The 18,665-nt window shown below is 40.5% G+C and overlaps 1 protein-coding gene across 1 annotated transcript; it reads right to left on the bottom strand.

The window, feature by feature from the left end:
* Positions 1-465: 465 nt before the first annotated feature.
* On the bottom strand, positions 466-13,139 carry gad1a (glutamate decarboxylase 1a; the record flags this gene model as incomplete). The annotated part of the gene is made up of 16 exons (XM_080785584.1): positions 466-639; positions 871-960; positions 1,354-1,461; positions 1,601-1,750; positions 2,062-2,140; positions 2,739-2,803; positions 4,027-4,143; positions 4,543-4,597; positions 4,941-5,020; positions 5,244-5,359; positions 5,943-6,055; positions 8,924-9,014; positions 9,211-9,453; positions 9,892-10,044; positions 11,383-11,445; positions 13,064-13,139. The coding sequence occupies 16 exons, from the start codon at positions 13,137-13,139 to the stop codon at positions 466-468; spliced, it is 1,773 nt and encodes a 590-aa protein (XP_080641710.1).
* Positions 13,140-18,665: the final 5,526 nt, after the last annotated feature.

The raw sequence follows: 18,665 nt of genomic DNA, 5'->3' as shown, positions 1-18,665 counted from the left end.
AGTTTTTCAATTATGATTTTAATGTCGACTAGTGTACCATATTACAATGACATATTCACTGTTAAAGAATCAGTCGCTCAATACTCAGGTATTCTCATTATCCTCCCAACATTATATTCTACAAATATTTCAGTCATAATGTCCTGATGGAGGTCTATTGATGTTTTGGATTTGCGCTAATAAACACCATTGTTATGTGATTCTATTTATCTGGGCCTTTTTACTCTGAGAACCTGAAACAAACATGGGTGTGCAAACCTTTTAGATATAGCCAACTTCTAAGAACACAGGCAGACAAGGGGAACAGTGGTGTACTATGTGCGTTTCCTGCAAAACCGGTTAGCTAGAATCTCTAGTATGCCTGTGATTGTGAAACAACAGTAACATGAAGCCAGACTCCAAGCCTTTCAGAGTTCGAAAAGACAAATATTTGAAAATGTCTCTTTCACCACACATGTGCGTCTTTTACAAGTCCTGGCCCAGTCGCTCAATCTCATCGATGAGGAAGTCAATATCTGACCTGGTGGCAGCTGGGTTGGAGATGACCATGCGAAAAAAGTTGACCTTTTTCCCTTGAGGCTGGTAACCCACCATAGTTGTCCCACATTCCATCATCATTGCCTTGATCTTTGGGGCTACCTGTTGTCGGAGAAAGACAAATGTACACTATAAAATCCACTGTCAGTGTAAAATCACACCCGTGTGAACTGAGTGGTGCATGTGTTGAATGTTTAATGTTGAGTGAAAACAGAAAATACAATAGTATAGAGCCCTGAGGGACTCCACTCATCAACATTGAGTTTATGTGGCACCATTGTGTGTGTATGAAAAAGGGGGTGGTCAGCATATAGGTCATCTAGGTGTCATTACCTTGTGTAACCTCTCCCGCCTCTCCTCTCCATCAGGCATAGCGCGCAGGTTAGGTGGAATGTACCAGAAGCACACATTTGTGTGCTGTGGCTGTCAGGAATAAATGGAGAGAAAAAACATGTTTATAAAACACATTTTCATTACAAACTTTATAATCAAAAAGACCTAAGCATACACAGAGATGTTGCGTGAGCCGGTTGATCTGAATATCATCATATATCCAATTGCCAAATCTGCTAATTAGTCAAATCAGCCAAAGTTTCCAACTGAGGTAAAAAGTATCTGTTTCAGAATCCCAGCTGCATATACCAGCAACAGCTATACAGGTATTCTACTGCAGTGAGCTATGCCTCAGTAATGACTTCTGATTTATATTCATCAGATAACTTGGTGCTCTGACATTTTATTACCGTATTCTAATGGAAGATATTTGCCTCCTCTGGAAACGAGGCTGAATAGAAAATAGAGGGAAACTAATCTCACCTCTCCGTCAAACACCATCTCGTAGCCCTCTCGGTTCTTGATTTTATTATAGAGATACGCTGACAGGTCCAGGCACTTGTCAATATGCTGTTCAAACCCCACTGTGCCCTTTAATTAAGAGAGATAATAAAAACGGAGAAGAATTCATTTGAGGCAACAATGTATGATGTGGGCATTACAATATATTTAAATACCAGTGTGGTTCATGGGAGAAACAAACAATGCAGCTGATCGGAGGTATATATACCTTTGCCTTCCACATGAGCCAGAACTTGAAGATATCAACATGCCGTCCACACTGAATAGCCTTGTCACCTGTGTCATATGTCACATCATACTGTTTGTCTGGCTGAAATAGGTAGCCGGCGCACATCGAATTGCAACCTTGTAATACTCCCTGTAATGGTCAAAAATGTGGAAAGAAAGATCAACGACATTACAGATAATTACATTGCGACATGTTGTGAGCTTGTAGATCTGCTATTTTCAGTGTGGGACACGTATATTATGTGTGGGACAAGTATATTATGTGTGCATATGTGTCTGTTTCTGTGTGACAGAGTGCAAGAGAGAAAAAGTGACAGAGAGAAAGTATGTGTGCATTTTGTGCATGTGCGTGCATGCATGCATGCATGAATGCATACAGTATGTTTGTGCCGACGTACTGAAGTGTGTAAGTGAAGTGTATAAAGTGTGAAACACTCTTACTCTTTCTCTGACAAGAATGGCAGAGCATTGCAGTGGGACTCCCATCATCTTATGAGGGTTCCAGGTGACTGAGTTGGCCCTGCATAAATATCAAACCCAAAATCACATGTGAGCATTCTGGTGTCTGTCCAGGCCAATTCAGTGTCAGTCACACCTCGAGTCGTGACACGCTCCATATATGGCCGTCTCCATATATGAAGATCACAACAGTGACCTCATCCAACACTTGATAAGCATACATGGTGAAGACTCGATCATCACCTAGATCTGTATATGGAGCGGCAACTCTACATCTGACCTCACATGACACCATGTTGATCTGACCTCAACAAACCCTTAGGGCTCAAAGTCATTAGCGCATCCACGCTAATGGCCTGAAAATTAAAGCCTAACTGGGCTGGCCCGAGGCCACGCCTGGCCTTACTAATTGGCACACATTTGACGCCTACCCCGCCCCTTTAGGGCAGGGTCGCTTCTCGCCCTCAGGGCGCCTTAATGGTATACTGTATATCAAGCTTCTCACAGTATCCAGATTGACCCTTTCAGTTAGATTGAAGTTTATGTGGTCATGCAACTAAGATCAGCGCTTTATTTATATATAAGTGGCTCAGAGAAAATATGGTGATTTGTGCTACATATTCTGGCAAATACACATAGTTAGATTGTCTTGGTTTTACCTTTCAATTCCACTGAGCTTGTGTCTGTGTTTCCTGGACATCAGCAGACCTCCACCCCATGCACCCTGTGGAGTACACAACATTTAAAATCTATTAAACTAATTCAAGGGATTGTAACATATAAAAATTGTTTTTTTTTAGGTTTTCTGAGCTCAATTGCACCCAAAAAAACATTCAGTAGATTTTCTACGGTCTGGGGTTTTCTGGCTCAAACAAGCAGAGCACGCAAGTACTGTGGTCGGCTGCGTACTGTACGTATGAATGGTATGTAGGCCTGTCCTCGGTGGTCCCTAATTGGCTGTTGATGGTGACGTAATTACTTGCGCAAGCAGAGCGTGCAAGTATTGCGATCGGCTGGGTATGTATGTATGTCGTTGTTGATCCACCGGCCAATAAGGGACCACCATTCTTGATGACATAACTAAGGCATGGTACGTTTGGTGATCAGCTGGGTATGTATGCATGTATGTGTGTCGGGGTAAGAATGGCGGTCCCTTATTGGCTGTTGATGGTGACCCATTATTGACCTGGCTTATACCAATAAGGTCAATAACGGGTCTAAAGGATTTAGAACAGCAGTTGTAATAGACATTAGTTAGTATCAGTACTTGCGCGCAAGTTGGCACCTCGACAGGGTGCATTTCTAGTTTGGTCTTGTGGCCATAAGGACTCTGTTGTGGTTGCCCTTATTATACTGTATTTATATATGGAGTGGAAATTATAGCCGATTGGTATTATAGCCGATCGGTAGGCCTATTGAATATCAAAACTCATCACACATCATCATACATCACAATGCTGGGCATGCTGTATGTACTGTATGTTTTTGCATTGTCTGATTGTTGTGTTGTCATGTATTGATCTGTTGTACTGTTTGTGGCTAGGGCCCCTCAAAAATAAGTAAATTATAGTCAACTCTGTCTGATGCATGTTTATCACATGACTCCATAGATGTGTTCTGAAATTATCCACACACACACACACACACACACACACACACACACAGGTAGGGGGGAGAGCCAGGTTGTGGAGTGCCTTATAGGTGATGAGGAGCATTTTGAAGTAAATTCTTTGTTTGACGGGCAGCCAGTGGAGGTCGTGAAGTACTGGTGTCATGTGATCTCTGGAGCTGGTGAGCAGCTGAGTTTAGAACATATTGGAGTTTATTGAGGGTTGTAGAGTTGATGCCTTGGAGGATGCTGTTGCAGTATAGTCTACTAACCGGGCAGAGACGGGCAATGTTCCTAGGTGATACATATAGGTGATGTGGCGACTATACATCACTCACGTCCACATGAAGCCACAGGTTGTGTTTCTCACATATGTCTGCTATCTCGTTGATGGGGTCGAACGCTCCATACACAGTGGACCCAGCGGTGGCATTCACAAACATTGGGACATATCCCTGCAGGCCAACAGGATCAGAAAAGAACAATTCAAACAATTACAATTCCTTATTCTGTATATGTGATCAGTTACTTTAAAGAAAGTGGTTGAGATAACTGACTATATGAAACCATTGTTTGGCCAGAATTGGGCTGCCATTTCATGCAGCCTTAAGATAATTTAGTTCTAGAGACTGTGCTTTTTAAGAAGCAGGAAATCCGTAATATAACATTTGAGCACACAAGAACCATTTATCTTATGGAAATAACCTTGCTGGTGTTCATGCATAGATCACTACGTTAAGTTAACTGGTTCTTTTGACAAATTGTGTGCAGTAAAACAGTGATGAAAAATTCTATAGGGCAAATATACTGTATGACTCTCCCAAACTGATGATTTGATACATTTTGAAATTCACCTTCTGCTTGGCATCAATGATCTTGGCCTCCAAATCAGCAGGAATGACTCGCCCTCTGTGGAAAAAGATAACAAGCGCCTGTTTTTTCTACTTCTTATAGATAGATAGATAGCTTTATTGTCATTCAACAATACAGAAAATGCATAATTGAAGAAAATTCCATTCCACTGACTAAATCCAAAACTAAACTACAAGTCACACCTGTATGAAGTGAGGGGCGCTTATATCGTACATCACCATCAAATCAAATCCATGGTACACACACACACAAAGCTGGGCATGCGGGGCTATAGTGCCCCTCAAATAAAGCAAAGAAAAGGATAAAAAACACCACTAATAAAATCGCAGTCAGTTAATTGTTTTTTATCAGATTGTCTACATTAGTTTCATGTACAAACCTCTCATCTGTGCTCAAAAGAATCAGGTTCTCTGTGCCAAAGCCAAGGGCTGCGCTGGCTTTCTTAATGGAGTAGTGACTCTATATAGGAACAGATGTATGGATTGTCAATACAGGATATTAGCCTTACATGTTATTATTACGGTAGTCTCTGAACATGGAATTATATAGAACACTGTTACAAATTAATTTAAGCACCTGATACAATCTTACAGCAGATAACAGCAGCAATAGTTAGTAAGTAAGTAAGTAAAATAAACAAAATAGATCATACTGTAAATAAGTAAGTAACAATGAGACTAACATGCTCCGAGGTGAAGAGAACCAGTCTGGGGGCAGCCGTCATGCCTTTGGTCTTGACCTCAGGGAAGAACTTGTATCTGGCGATCATCACGCTGTACATGTTCGATATTGCCCCTCCTGTGGAAATCAGATATAGATGCTTTTAAATTCTAGGCCCCTTCTTTTTTTCAGACAGCTAGGGCAGTGAACCCACATTCAATGTTACACGCATTACAACGTAATGCTCTGTTTCTGTTATGTTATAGAATCTAGGATTGCATCACTTGCATGATCACCGATCGCATGCGCTAGTTGTGGTTTATCAACCTTGCCGAAGACGTTTCTGGCTTCAAAGCTCTGGCTTGTATGTTGTAACATCTTGCCACTCCTACAATAATGTGTTTTGAACCATCAACCTGTGTCCCTGTGTCGGAGGAACCTAGCCAGGTGGTTGGTAGCATCAACCTTGCTACAGGTAGAATTTTATTTTAACTATATACATGAACATATTATGTTAATATATTTAAAATAAAATCTTAGGCTTTTCATGTCGTGCACCCCCAAGAAGGCGCTTGCGCACCACAAGGGGTGCACGCACCACAAGGGGTGCACGCACCACAGTTTGAGAACCACTGCACTAGACTAGAGGATAACCCTTGAGTTGCAGCAACTATAGTTTTAAAAGGGGTCCTCATTGTCCGAACAATGATGCCGTCCTTACCTGGTGAAAATATCCCATCACCCTCTCCATCAGGCCAGCCAATAATCTCTCTCATCTTTTTCAGTGTCAGCTGCTCCATGAGTACAAAGACTGGGGCTATCTCATAAGTGAACCTAGGGAACACCAACGGACCAAGTTAAAACATTATTACCTTTTTGCGACGTACAACTTTGCTCTTAAAGCCCAGTTAACACATACTATATAAGTTTACACATCTGCAGTGGTTGATGGCCTCCCTGCTCTTCTAGTGAGTTTAAATCCTGTGATAGAGTAGGACCACTACTTGTGGACAAGTGGAACTGCCTGTAAGTAGTGTGCTCTTTTAGTTCAGTGTTGCACTTGTGTGTAGTTTTAAGACAAGCTGCAGGATAGGAAGTCTTCTGGTGGGAATCCATCAAAGCATGGGAAAGTTGCTGTTTCTGTACTATAGCTGAACGACTTAACCACTAGGGTCATCAACAGGCAAAGTTATTGATACATGATTAAAGGCTGTATTATTTATATCCTCTACTACAGTAATTTACTTCAGAGCGGTTACTTACATTGGTTATGGAAACAAACAGTGTTTTGAGTCAGAGATCAACCATAGCTCTGTTACGTTGCACTGATGACTTGTCTTAAGTCCATTAAGAATACAGTATTCTGTGTCCGCTTTAAGTCTCTGACTTAATTTTTTGCAAGCTTTCGGTCTACTGACCTTCTTCAGGCATCATGCCATGATGAGCGGTGGTTCTTTTTACATTTTTGCCTGATATGAGCATAGTCTAAAAGCCTGTCCTTTTAATGTACTTTCTCTCATGAACACTGCAAAAATATAATAGAAATAATAGAAGAATTATTTGAGGTTGCTTGAATTTTCTCAGTATGTTAATTTGGTTTTATGAAAGCAAAATAAAAGGTTGTTTCTATGTTGCAAAAACATAAACCGTTTAACCTTAGAGCAGAGCACAATCAATGTAGAATTACAAGGTTGTATGGTTCTTATATCTACTCATATCCAACATTTTTCATATTACATAACTATCTGTGTGTTCATGCAATGAAGGTCAATGAATCGGTGTGGAACAATCTGGTGTCCTACCTACAGCACTGATGTTTTTAGCTCTCTTGTTGGCATAAGCCCAGACAATGAGGGAGAACAAAGTCTGATGTTACTTAACTAGCATCCCAAATTAATTTCACCTCACTCACTCAAGTAGATGATACTCACTAATTCTGATGATAGAAGCCCTTGACATGATATGTCAGCCTATTAGTGTCAATCGATTCCTGCCAGCAGTAATTAGAGTTGATGGAGTAATTAATGAATGTGAATTATAAATATGTAAACAACCTCCACCCTCTAGTTTGAATCTCCCACTATGACATTGCCCACAGCAGAAAGCCATGCAGCTGAGATAGCTTCAAAACAAATTGATTCTGAAAGGAGCCCAATGATAAAGGACAATTAAACACGAACAAATGGCAAATAATAGAATTAAAAATAATATCCTGGGAGGATTGCAAAGCATTGACAGGCTTCTCAATGGTGAATCTCCTTCAACCATGTCAAGACTGGAGTAAACTCAGCCAGGGCAGAGAGAATCTCTGACTTTGGGAGGTCATTAACATAGGATCACAATGGAAGTTTTTTTTAGCATTATTTTATAACTGTACCTCTGTACTTTTTGCTCTGTTAATAAAGTATTCAATCAATCAATCAAATCAATCAATCAAACAAATAATCAATACATTTATTTAATGCAACTTCAGGACAGTGTAACAATATTTTTTACATCCATCTGAGAGATCTGTACTGAAGCTCTGAACAGGGCTACATGCTTGTGACCCAATATCAATGTGTGTTATAAATCAGTTTTGTGCACACTTGTTTAATGGTGGGTCTTGTGGCACTGGTGCACATACACTGACTAGACTATAGGTGACCTCACAGAACCATGCAGGAAGTTAGTGTTGCTTATTGGTAAGCACACAAATGCTGTTGTGCCTTGGTATCAAGTTTGTTGTGAACTTGTGTGTGATTATCCATTGCCAATGTTGTGGACTTCAATTGAGATGGGCTACATAAATCAAATAAAATATAAAATTAAAAATATTTCTGTCCAATAAGATTACTTACAATTACAAGATGTAAGCTTAAATATACACAAGCAGCATAGCACCTGTAGTAGTAGCAGCCCCTCAGTTTCTTTTTGAGTATGCCATGGTCACGGCATTGTATGTTTTTTGTTTTGTAAACAACAGAACAGTGTGAACTGTTTGGATAATCTTCTGATACATTAAATTGTTCTCAGCATCTGCAGTGGTTTATCATGATTCTGTGAGAAGATTACTAGCCTATATATACACATATAGTTCAGCATTAAATCTTATTCAAGACACCTCCCTGGATAGATATTTTGTGTGCATGTGCATGTGTGTTGCGTGCATGTGCACGTGTGTGGTCTATCCGGTTGAAAGGGAATATCCGGTTGAAAGGCCTATCCGGTTGAAAGGCAACAAACAATGCTGATTGTACACATGGTCTCAGCGGAGGGGCTGTCTTTTCTTCTAGCATTGTTTTCTCACAGTCAGAAACTATCATTACAAAAAACTGTAAACTGCATGCAAATCAATATGCAATTTGGCTTGCCTGTAGGGCTGTAGTATCTGACTACAGCCAGATTGCAGGTCAACAATAATGATCTTGGGGGAGCACAGAAATCACATCTCCCCTATTGTGCTTTTGACATTCCATGATTTACTTGCTTGAGTGACAGACTATCAGAGCATGTATTGAAGTATTCTTCAATTTAAAAAAAGCACACTGAAGGCTTTTCTCAGGCTGTTTAGAAAGACGAAAAAGCAAGGTTATAATGACATTAACCCAGTTGCTTCCAAATGTGGCCAAATTAAAACGCGATACAAAAGGGAACTGCAACCAAACTGCAACCAAACAAGATCATTTATTGAAACAATCTGTGGCACACCACAGCACTCACATATTTGTGTTTGCTGTAGAGGTAAGCCATTCTCCTGCCAACCCAATGATGTCTAATCCAGTGGAGAGTTGGTTAAAGAACCTGGGGTGACCTGGAATTCACATACAGGTACAGCTGAGCAACATATTTCACACAAGCAATTAATCATTAAGGATTTTTGAGAAACAGACTTGTCTATACAATCATTATTCCAGCATACTGTACAGTAAGCGAATGAGACTTATTGATTGCACTGAATGGGACATGCTATTCTGGCTTCACTGAGCCTTTGGACTCGTTCATCTTACCTGTCCTCACCCCATATTTCAGGGTGTCCCTGCAGTCCACCAGGATCTGTTCAAGAGATTCGGGCTGGTCAGATAGCTCCAGGTTGAAGCCCTCCATGCCCTCCAGAAGCTGGTGAGGGTGGTGGAAATCCAGGACCTTGGTTGACCTGTCAAAGGTCTTCCGGATATAGTTTGTGAGAATGTCCACAAACTCCAGCAAGAACTGTATGGTAATCTCCTCTCCATTTTTGGCAGGCAATAAATCTAGGAGATTTGTAGGCAATATTTTGTCACTTATTTTCTACAACTGTTCCATGATAATAACTTTTAAATGCATGTTTAGATGTGCAGGCCATTTTGCAGGAGGTCCCATTTTGACATGTCTTTGCAAAATTCCTCATGACATAAAATCCTATGGATCAGTACAATCCAGTTTGTTAATCAATTAAGAGTAATGTAATTAAAGGTTTGGATTGGATAATAATTGGATAATAATCTATCAGTCAATTTTTGTGCTTTCAGGGAAAGAAAATGTAAAATGTAGGTCTAATCAATTTATGTTAAAATGTATTGCATTGTTCATCTCAGTGAAATAAATTTGAATTCCTGACAATTTTGAAATGAAATTTGTCAGTTAAATAATAATAATAATTTAAAATAATATATATATATATATAATTTTTATTCCGCCCTCAAACCTACCTCTGGCAAATAGATTGGAGAAATCCGTCTCGGTGCGTCTGAAGCCCGAATCAGTGTCGCTGTTATCACACAGAAGATGCTTGGATGAGCGTTCTTTGAAGGAAGTCACAATCCTGCTCCTTTCCTCCAGGTTGTTATTCTTTTGCAAAAATCCTACATGATTACAAGAAGGGGCAGATTCAGATTCTAACGGACGATTACGATTCCCATTCCCATACATTTTGTGAGCACAGCTTTTACAAGCTACTAAAAATCAATTGCCATATCCTATATGTATTGTCCCTGGGGCAGTGTTGAATGCGTATAGCTTGTACCTTATACTTTACAAAAAAGGTCTCCGTCCTACCCAGGGAATCCTATTTATGGGCGGAATAGCTGGGGGTGGGGGGGGGGGGGGGGGGGGTGAGCCCGGTGACATCAGCACCAAACTCCAACCAAGCAAATAGCTGTCATGTAGCCTTAGCTTAGTTGTAAGTTCTCATTAAAGCTCGTGCTCCTCTGACAGATGCATGTTATAGCCTTTCAGCCAGGGAACAGGAACAGAACAAGGAACCGATAGCATCGGATTCGGAACAGATTCTTTTGAGTGTGACTCCGTGATGTGATATATATTCAGTTTGAGTTTTTGCTATTAAGAGGCCCTTTTTTAAAACATTTTTCCAGAACAAATTAGACAGAGCCTACCATCGCAAATTGATCAGATTCGATTCGAGGCACATTTAATAGATTTCAATAAGTCGATCCTCCTTTTCTCATGTAGGCCCATATAGGCTAATTAGTGATTTGTCTCCTGATTCGCTGTAGTCAGAATGAGATACAATCCTATATGAACGTTGTTCTAATCTTCTAACGAATATCTAGCCTACGTAAACTTCCCAGGCCTCTAGTCTAAACAAGTAAACATAGATTACATTTCTCAATTTATCTTTGTTTGTTGTAAATGGTCCGTCCGATGTAACTCATTATTCTAAATAAAACCGACAGAACGTGTCGTTTAAATTGAAGTGAGTGTGTTTGACAATCAAAGCAATTAAGGACAAGAGTTTCTTGCATGTCCTCCCGAGTCCCGAAATCAAATAACTTTTTTAAGATTTCCAACTTCCCAACTTCCATCGTTACCGACTCGGTGCTCTGCAGCCATGTGGGCATCGGTCTAGTATAATAATAATAATAATAATAATAATAGGACAGGATATCAAACATACATGATAGTTTAATTGAATATCTATCTACATTAATCCCCGTTATCTTCAATTGAAAGCTGCTATAGGCCTATTAGTCCAGTGACATGCAGGCCACACATGGATTCAGAGATTAGGTTACAACAAAGGGTAAGCGATTAGAGATCATCACCGACACCAAGCCAAATTATTAATTCAATGCATGCGGGCAATCATAAATTGCCAATATTGTCTTTGAAAACGAGTTAAAAGACAATCATTATTAGCATATACAGAAAACCCATGCCATGACCTGCAGTTGTCCACTCACCACATATCTTCATTCCCAATTTCCTAGTACATCCATGAGCAACTCCACACCATGCATCATAACCTAAAATAGAAAACCATTAGAGGGTCTCGCATGCATGTTGTGTGTGTGTGTGTGTGTGTGTGTGTGTGTGTGTGTGTGTGTGTGTGTGTGTGTGTGCGTGTGCGTGTGTGTGTGCGTGTGCGTGTGTGTGTATATGTGACTATTTGTCCTAAATGTCTATAGCTATAATGTACGTTAACATTTAGAACCTTTAAGGATTTCAAATGAATTAGCCGTTCAGATTTATGCTAGCCTGAAGATCTAATTGAGTGAAAAGATGCTGGTTAAAATGCACGCATCACTAGACATGAGCCGGCTGGCCAGTGACAGATAGAGAATTACGCCGTTATCAACGACTCCCAGCAAGGGAGGGGAGGGATGGGGGGGGGCACCTTGGATGGAGGCACACTGATGGGAACAAACACGCACACCAAATTCTCAAAAGCAGCAATTTGGGGGGGGGGGGGGGCGGTGGGGGAGTCTGGGCCGGGGTGGGGGCGGCCAGTTCCACCCCCACATCCCAATTTAACCCTTGCTTTGGATCATTTGATAAATCATTGCCCTCCTCAGAGCTCATTGAATGCACTCTAACTCTGTCACTCCCAGTGATTTCAGCTACTGGAAGCGATTTGGCAACAAAAGAGAGAGAGAGCACAGAAATGGGCCTATAAGAAAGGAAATGTGCAGGTGTGTTGAACGCGTGCGCGCGCGCGCGCGCACACACGCGCGCGTGCGCGCGAAATGTTGCTGGGTGCACTGGGAGGATTTGTGTGGACTTAAACTAAATATTATCTCTTAGCATTTCACCGGGGCGACACGCGAGAAGCGACAAACGAAATATCAGTGGGTCGACAAATTGATCTAACACCAAATGCTCTGGAGATAAAACCCTGAGCTTTATGGCTCTATATTTGATTTAATTCATTAATATTTGCTGCATAAAATGTACTTGTATTTTATAAGGAACATGTAGGCTCAACATTTTTACATTTTAATTCAATGCGGAGAAACAGAAACGTTTCAATATTAGGCAAGAATTAAAGCATGTGTTTATGGGGCTCTGCTTGATGGTGGGGCATGCCATTAGGGGGGATTTAATGTACCTGAATTAACAGCCACTTTGTGAGTAATTTCCAGTTTTCCATGTATAGGCTATACATGCACTTAATTCGGTGCAACCTAATGGCAGTGGGCTATATACTGTACAAATATAATAGGCTAATACGAAAACAATACAAATAGGTTAGTGATGATAATAACACATCATTGCATAATAATAACAACAATAATAGTAGTACTAATAATCATAATAATAGCCAAATATAATAATAATTGGGCATTTAATGTGCCCAATCTTTATGGAAAATATCTAGCTTTGAACTCCATCGGAACCTGGTGGCCCAGACGCAGACTAATTGGCTTCAGCTCAGCTGAATGTTTGGAGAGGACATCATTTTGTGGCAGGAGAGGTTCGTATCAAGCAGATGCCGGGAGGTCGCTGCGCATGCAGCGCTGCGGTGATTTGTTGAAAGGGAGGCATTTCAAAACGCACCGTTTTCTCTCGATGAAAATGATTAATGGCGTTGCCCACAAAGTAAACAGCACAAGTGAAATGGCATTTTGTCTGTGATGGACCTACTTGAGCCTGGTGGTCGTAAATTTGTCGAGTTTGGATCCGGTTCTCCGCCAGAGGAGGAGGGTGCAGACGCCGCCATCACTCCTGAGACAGCGGAAAAGTCTTCACTTCAAATCTCGGACACTTTTTTTGTTACTAGATCTGTTTTTATAGCGTATTATTCAAAATGAACAGAATCACATTCTAACAAGAATAATTGATGGATACTGTCGTATCTTTTGGTATAGGGGTCATGGCCCATTCCAAAACGTTTGTGTTAAAGATAAGATGCAACCTCTAAAATATTGAGAATAGCTGCTCAAAGCATTATACCGGCTACTCGACGAAGGCATATAGTCGGTTTCAAAAGGTTTAAATGCATATATAGCAGTCTGACTCAGAGTGAATGCAGTCAGGATGACCGATTTAAACACCATCAAGGTGGATAATGAATGATCGCGCGTCACTGTGATTGCCTTTGGTTCAATAGGGCTTCATATAGTAATGCACTATTACTCAATTTCTTTCAGAATAGCATGCACTATACCACATTTTTGGAAACATAGCCAGTCCATATTTCTTAATGGCCAAAGTAGCCTATATGCTTAGAGGCTATATGTTTTTTTAATAGTTTACGACGAAAGAATGGATTAAACTTTGTTTACAATGAGATTACGTGGACCATGTATAGCCAAAGTTTACTGATACATGTCAATTTGAGAGCATTATATGCCTATTTAAAAATGACCGTCATTCAGGTCAATATATGTCGCATAAAAATATGCCATGCAATATCCTTGCGAAACTATATGAGCAACATAAGGCATATTATAACAAATATTAGGCTATCCATTTTCTAAGTTCAAACTTAACCTGTAGATTTTAACAAAAACAACATTGTATGCATTGCTTTATGTGAAGAGCAACAATCAAACCTACAATCGAACATTACATTTTAAAACACCTGTTAGAGCATATCCAGTCGCTAACACCAAATAAACATCGTTTTTAGAAATAAGCTTAGCCTATATGTCTGGCAAATGCATCTTATAAAGTGTCTTACCGTTGCCTGTGTTTGGTCCAGGTAAACAGGTAGTCCAAAAAAGGAACTGAATGAATCACCAAATTAAGTCCTTGAGCAGAAACTGGTGCGCTTCTTGGTAGGCTATACTCCAAGAGAAAAATCGGGTTTGCTTTCACTTTTCTGCCATGTTCCATATGCAAGGTGACCCTTTTTAATTGAGGTGGGTATGATTTGCAGATATTTAAAGCAGGGTTTGCCTATTTATTGTACTGCGCACGCATGAGTCACGGCAATACCCCCTCTGGTGCTGCATATTTCTCCCAATATTGAGCAGACCCACCTTGTCTGCAAATTTGCACAGAATCGCGTCGCTTTCGGCAATGGCGCGACTTTTTTTGGAGAGGGGGGGGGGGGGGTGATTGTCTTTGGAGCTATATACCTCTGTTTTGAATCCTGATCACGAACCTGGACTTGAAGTTTGATCCTATGAGCAACATATACGTGGGAAGGGAGCTGGGAGGGAGGGAGGGACAGGAGAGGGCACTTTGGCGTTCACGTGAAGTCAGAGATAACAAAATGAATATGATCTCATCAGAATAGCATAAATTCAAAAATATTTATTGAGTAGCCTATAGACTTTTTTAAATGCATTATGTTTGACTGGACTTCCTATATAGTATTGTGATTATAGTGAAAACAATCGTTTGACAATTATAATAATTGATAATAAGTAAATTAATATCCAGATTAATTTATATGAACATTTAGCCTATTACATTTCTGTGGGAATGCACTAATGCAGGAGAGAGAGAGAGAGAGAGAGGGGAGAAAGGGTGATGATGGGAACAGATAAAGCGTGAAGTAGCCTAGATAATTATAATTCCACAAGGGGGCAGTGGGGAATCATAAATGACTCCTCCAAGAGAAGAGCGGTACTCAAATGGGCCATTCCAGAAATACTTCACAAGCTATTATAAACCGACCTGCAAGCAGATATACGTTATCAAAACAACGACTGCAGAGCATGTTTAGCCATGCTAGTGGACTCGGACTGCAGGACGCAAGTTATTTATAGACCTATTGAATCTCCCAATTACATGGGGTTCCTCTCCCCGTGGAAAACAGTCATCATCTGTCCGATGAAAATCAATATCTGACATGATAGTTGCACAGCACTCACTTAACAAACACAATAAAAAGGCTGTTGGTGACAATCCACACGACCACGCGGTACATTCTGACACTGGCTGTTTCAGCACTGGACAGCTCTCCGGTTTCACTGAGGCTGCTGTCCAGCAAGTCCAGACTTTGACGACTCAGGCGCCCTTTGATAACACCTCTCACGTCTAACAGGACAACATGCCAATTTGTCCCTTTCTAATCGGAACAAATATAGCTAGATTCTTCTGTTGGCCAGTCGCCCTTTGTTGAGATCTGAACACAGCCCATATAGGGCATAGATAGGCTTTTTGTCTCTGTCTTTTTGAATTAGTCTAATGTTGTTATAAATATAATGTAAACATGCCTGTAAATGCAAATGTGAAATGGTGTCTTATGAACCAATGAGGGTTGGACATTCTGTGATCAAAATGTTGTCAGTTGCAGTTGCAATTGGTTCTATTTCTATATTTGTAGACAGCATTATAAGGATCACCACAAGATGGAGCATAATCCAAAATCCAGACTATTATTATTATTCAGACGACCTCACAGTGCACACACACACACACACACACACACACACACACACACACACACACACACACACACACACACACACACACACACACACAGTCATAAGGTTTTGCTCCACAAAATAACATGAACATGATTTTGAAGAATGCAGTGCATGGTGGCATCAGTGCACACTATCCCCAAACATTCAAGGTTCGAATGTTCGCTCGTTAGGGTTGGCACTCGAATCTTAATTAATGGGTTTGAACCATTCAGGTTTTTTGGGTTTTTTTTAAAAATAAAAATAAAAATATATTTTTTCCTTTTTTATTAACTCGAAAATATATCTCGGCGAGAATGTGATATATGTTAAAAAGTAAGTTTCTCGTGCATTCCTGTCAGAAGTTATGTCTATCTCCTTGTTGTGCTGTACCTCTACAAAAACCCCTGTGCACATTCATTTGGTGATGGACCTGCAGCCAATCAGCCAATCAGCAACAAACACACCCACACCCACACACACACCCACACACACACACACACACACACACACACACACACACACACACACACACACACACACACACACACACACACACACACACACACACACACACACACACACACACACACACCATTGATTGATTGATTGAAATCTTTATTAACAGTTTGCAGAATTACAGTACATTTCAAGCACAAACTCAATACAAAGACTGTTAACTGTGAGTGGACGACCCAATTAAGCCTTACACTTGTTTACAACAGGGTCCACATTGTTCAATTCATCAAAACATTTAGAGACAAACAAATAGACACTTCTATGTGGGTCCTTGACAAGGACCCACAAATGATATAATAAATAATATACAAAATGTATACAATATCTGTCTGTCTGTATATCTGTCTGTCTGTCTGTCTGTCTGTCTGTCTGTCTGTCTGTCTGTCTGTCTGTCTGTCTGTCTGTCTGTCTGTCTGTCTGTCTGTCTGTGCGTGTGTGCGTGTGTGCGTGTGTTCGCGCGCGCATACGTGTGGCTTGTAAATCCACACAGCTGATCCATTCACTCTGACGGACCAATGACCGACGGGCTAGAACCGGATACAGCAGGCGGGGCTTATGATTTAAAATGGAGCCTCACGCGTTGCATAGTGTGTTTGGGGCGTTGCTGCTGAGAGGTAAGATTTGTTTGTGAACCGCATGGTTGTTAATGTTAGCCAACATTACCTCTGTTGTTGTTTAAACATTAGTGTTGTTAGAAGGACTGTTGGTTGTTTATTGTGACTCTAAAAGGACAACAATATGAGGAATGTGTTGGTACTTTTTGAGACACAAACAAACATCTACTGAAGTACTGTGGACAATATTTTGTACTTTTATATTCTATTTGGACACTTTATTTATTTGACAGGGACAAAGCTCATGAATCAACATGTCAGATTTCACATCAATGTAAATGGGCCAGAGTAGAGTTAGCCAAAGCTACATTTCATCTGTAGTTTTGTAGATTTGGATTATTAAAAAAATATATCCTTTTGGCTACATTGCAATTTACCACTGGGCTACAACCACATGTTGGCTATTTGGAAGTAGTTGATCTACAATCTCACAATGCATTGTGATGCAATGCATTGTGAGATGGTAGATCTGCTATTTTCAGATTTTCTTTCAAACATTTGAAATGGGACATTCTGTGTAATGAGTAGGCTACATTTGGTCATTTTTAAGTACATTTGTATGCCATACCCTTTTACTTTAGTACATAATGGTAACGCAAGTTGTAACTGTGGCTCAGACACATTCATAAGATTAAGCTAAACTAAATGTCTCTCTGCTGGATGGAAAACTCAAATGTACAAACTTCTCAGAATTCAAAAGTAGCAGATCTACAAGCTCATTTCTACCATACAGAGCATCTTTATTTCAACTTTAAAGGGCCACTTCACCCCTTTTTCAACCAGTTCTTATATGAATGATTTTTGAGACACTCTTTCCTGGGGTTTTTATGTGTTTTTAGATATTTTAGTATTTCAAAGTGTCCATGGACTCCATGATGTCATGGACACCGGGCTCACTTCCTTCCTGAACTACAATTCCCACAATGCTTTGGTCCACTGCTCCTCCTTGTGGATAGGGGGAGGGCTGTCTTACTGAGACAACATTTAGTCCAGGAAGGAAGTGAGCCAAGTGTCCATGACATCATGGACTCTTTGAAATACTAAAATATCTAAACGCATAAAACCCCCAGGAAAGTGTTTTTTGTCTCAAACATCATTAAAATAAGATCTGGTTGCAAAAAAAAATGCAAGAATTTCCTAAAGATGTATTTTCTACAATGTATAAAATCTGGATAAAGAGTAATGTTGGCCTATGTTTGTGTCTTACAGGTTGATCATGTGACCTTGGTGGCATGCAGTGACCTTGGATGCAGTCATCAGGAGATGGCTGGTATTGGTAATAGAGTGTCTACTCGGCTGGGCTGAAACTTATAACGGTGTCAACGAACGCTCCCTGAGATTACGAGGCGTACGGTGCTCGGGACGTATTGTGCCATACAACCTACGCGGCTCTATTAATACCGGCTATCTTCAACCGAGCGACGGAAGGCCCCCCATGGTACGTGAACTTATGAATATGAAGTTTCCTTTTTAGCTTTTAGGCTTCATAAAATAAATGGTTGCACAAGGCAGATTATAGCCCTAGAATGTGTGTAATAATGGTGACACAGCTCTGTCAGTGACTGTTATGACTTCCAAAATGTCATCCTGTAGGCCGACAACTAATTTTCTTTTCCCCTGCCATTTCAGAAAGTGAAGCGGACTGGAGGTGTGAACTCTATGCTGTTGCCACTGCTGGGTGAACTCTATGCTGTTGCCACTGCTGGCTGCTGTTAGCAGTGAAGGTTAGTTAACCGTCTGATTCCTGCTGCTTGT

The sequence above is a fragment of the Protomyctophum bolini genome, assembly GCF_963924005.1.
Source record: "Protomyctophum bolini genome assembly, chromosome: 16".
Classification (NCBI taxonomy): Eukaryota; Metazoa; Chordata; class Actinopteri; order Myctophiformes; family Myctophidae; genus Protomyctophum; species Protomyctophum bolini.
Note: the sequence above shows the minus strand (reverse complement) of the source record. Positions and strands in the feature narration are given on the sequence as shown.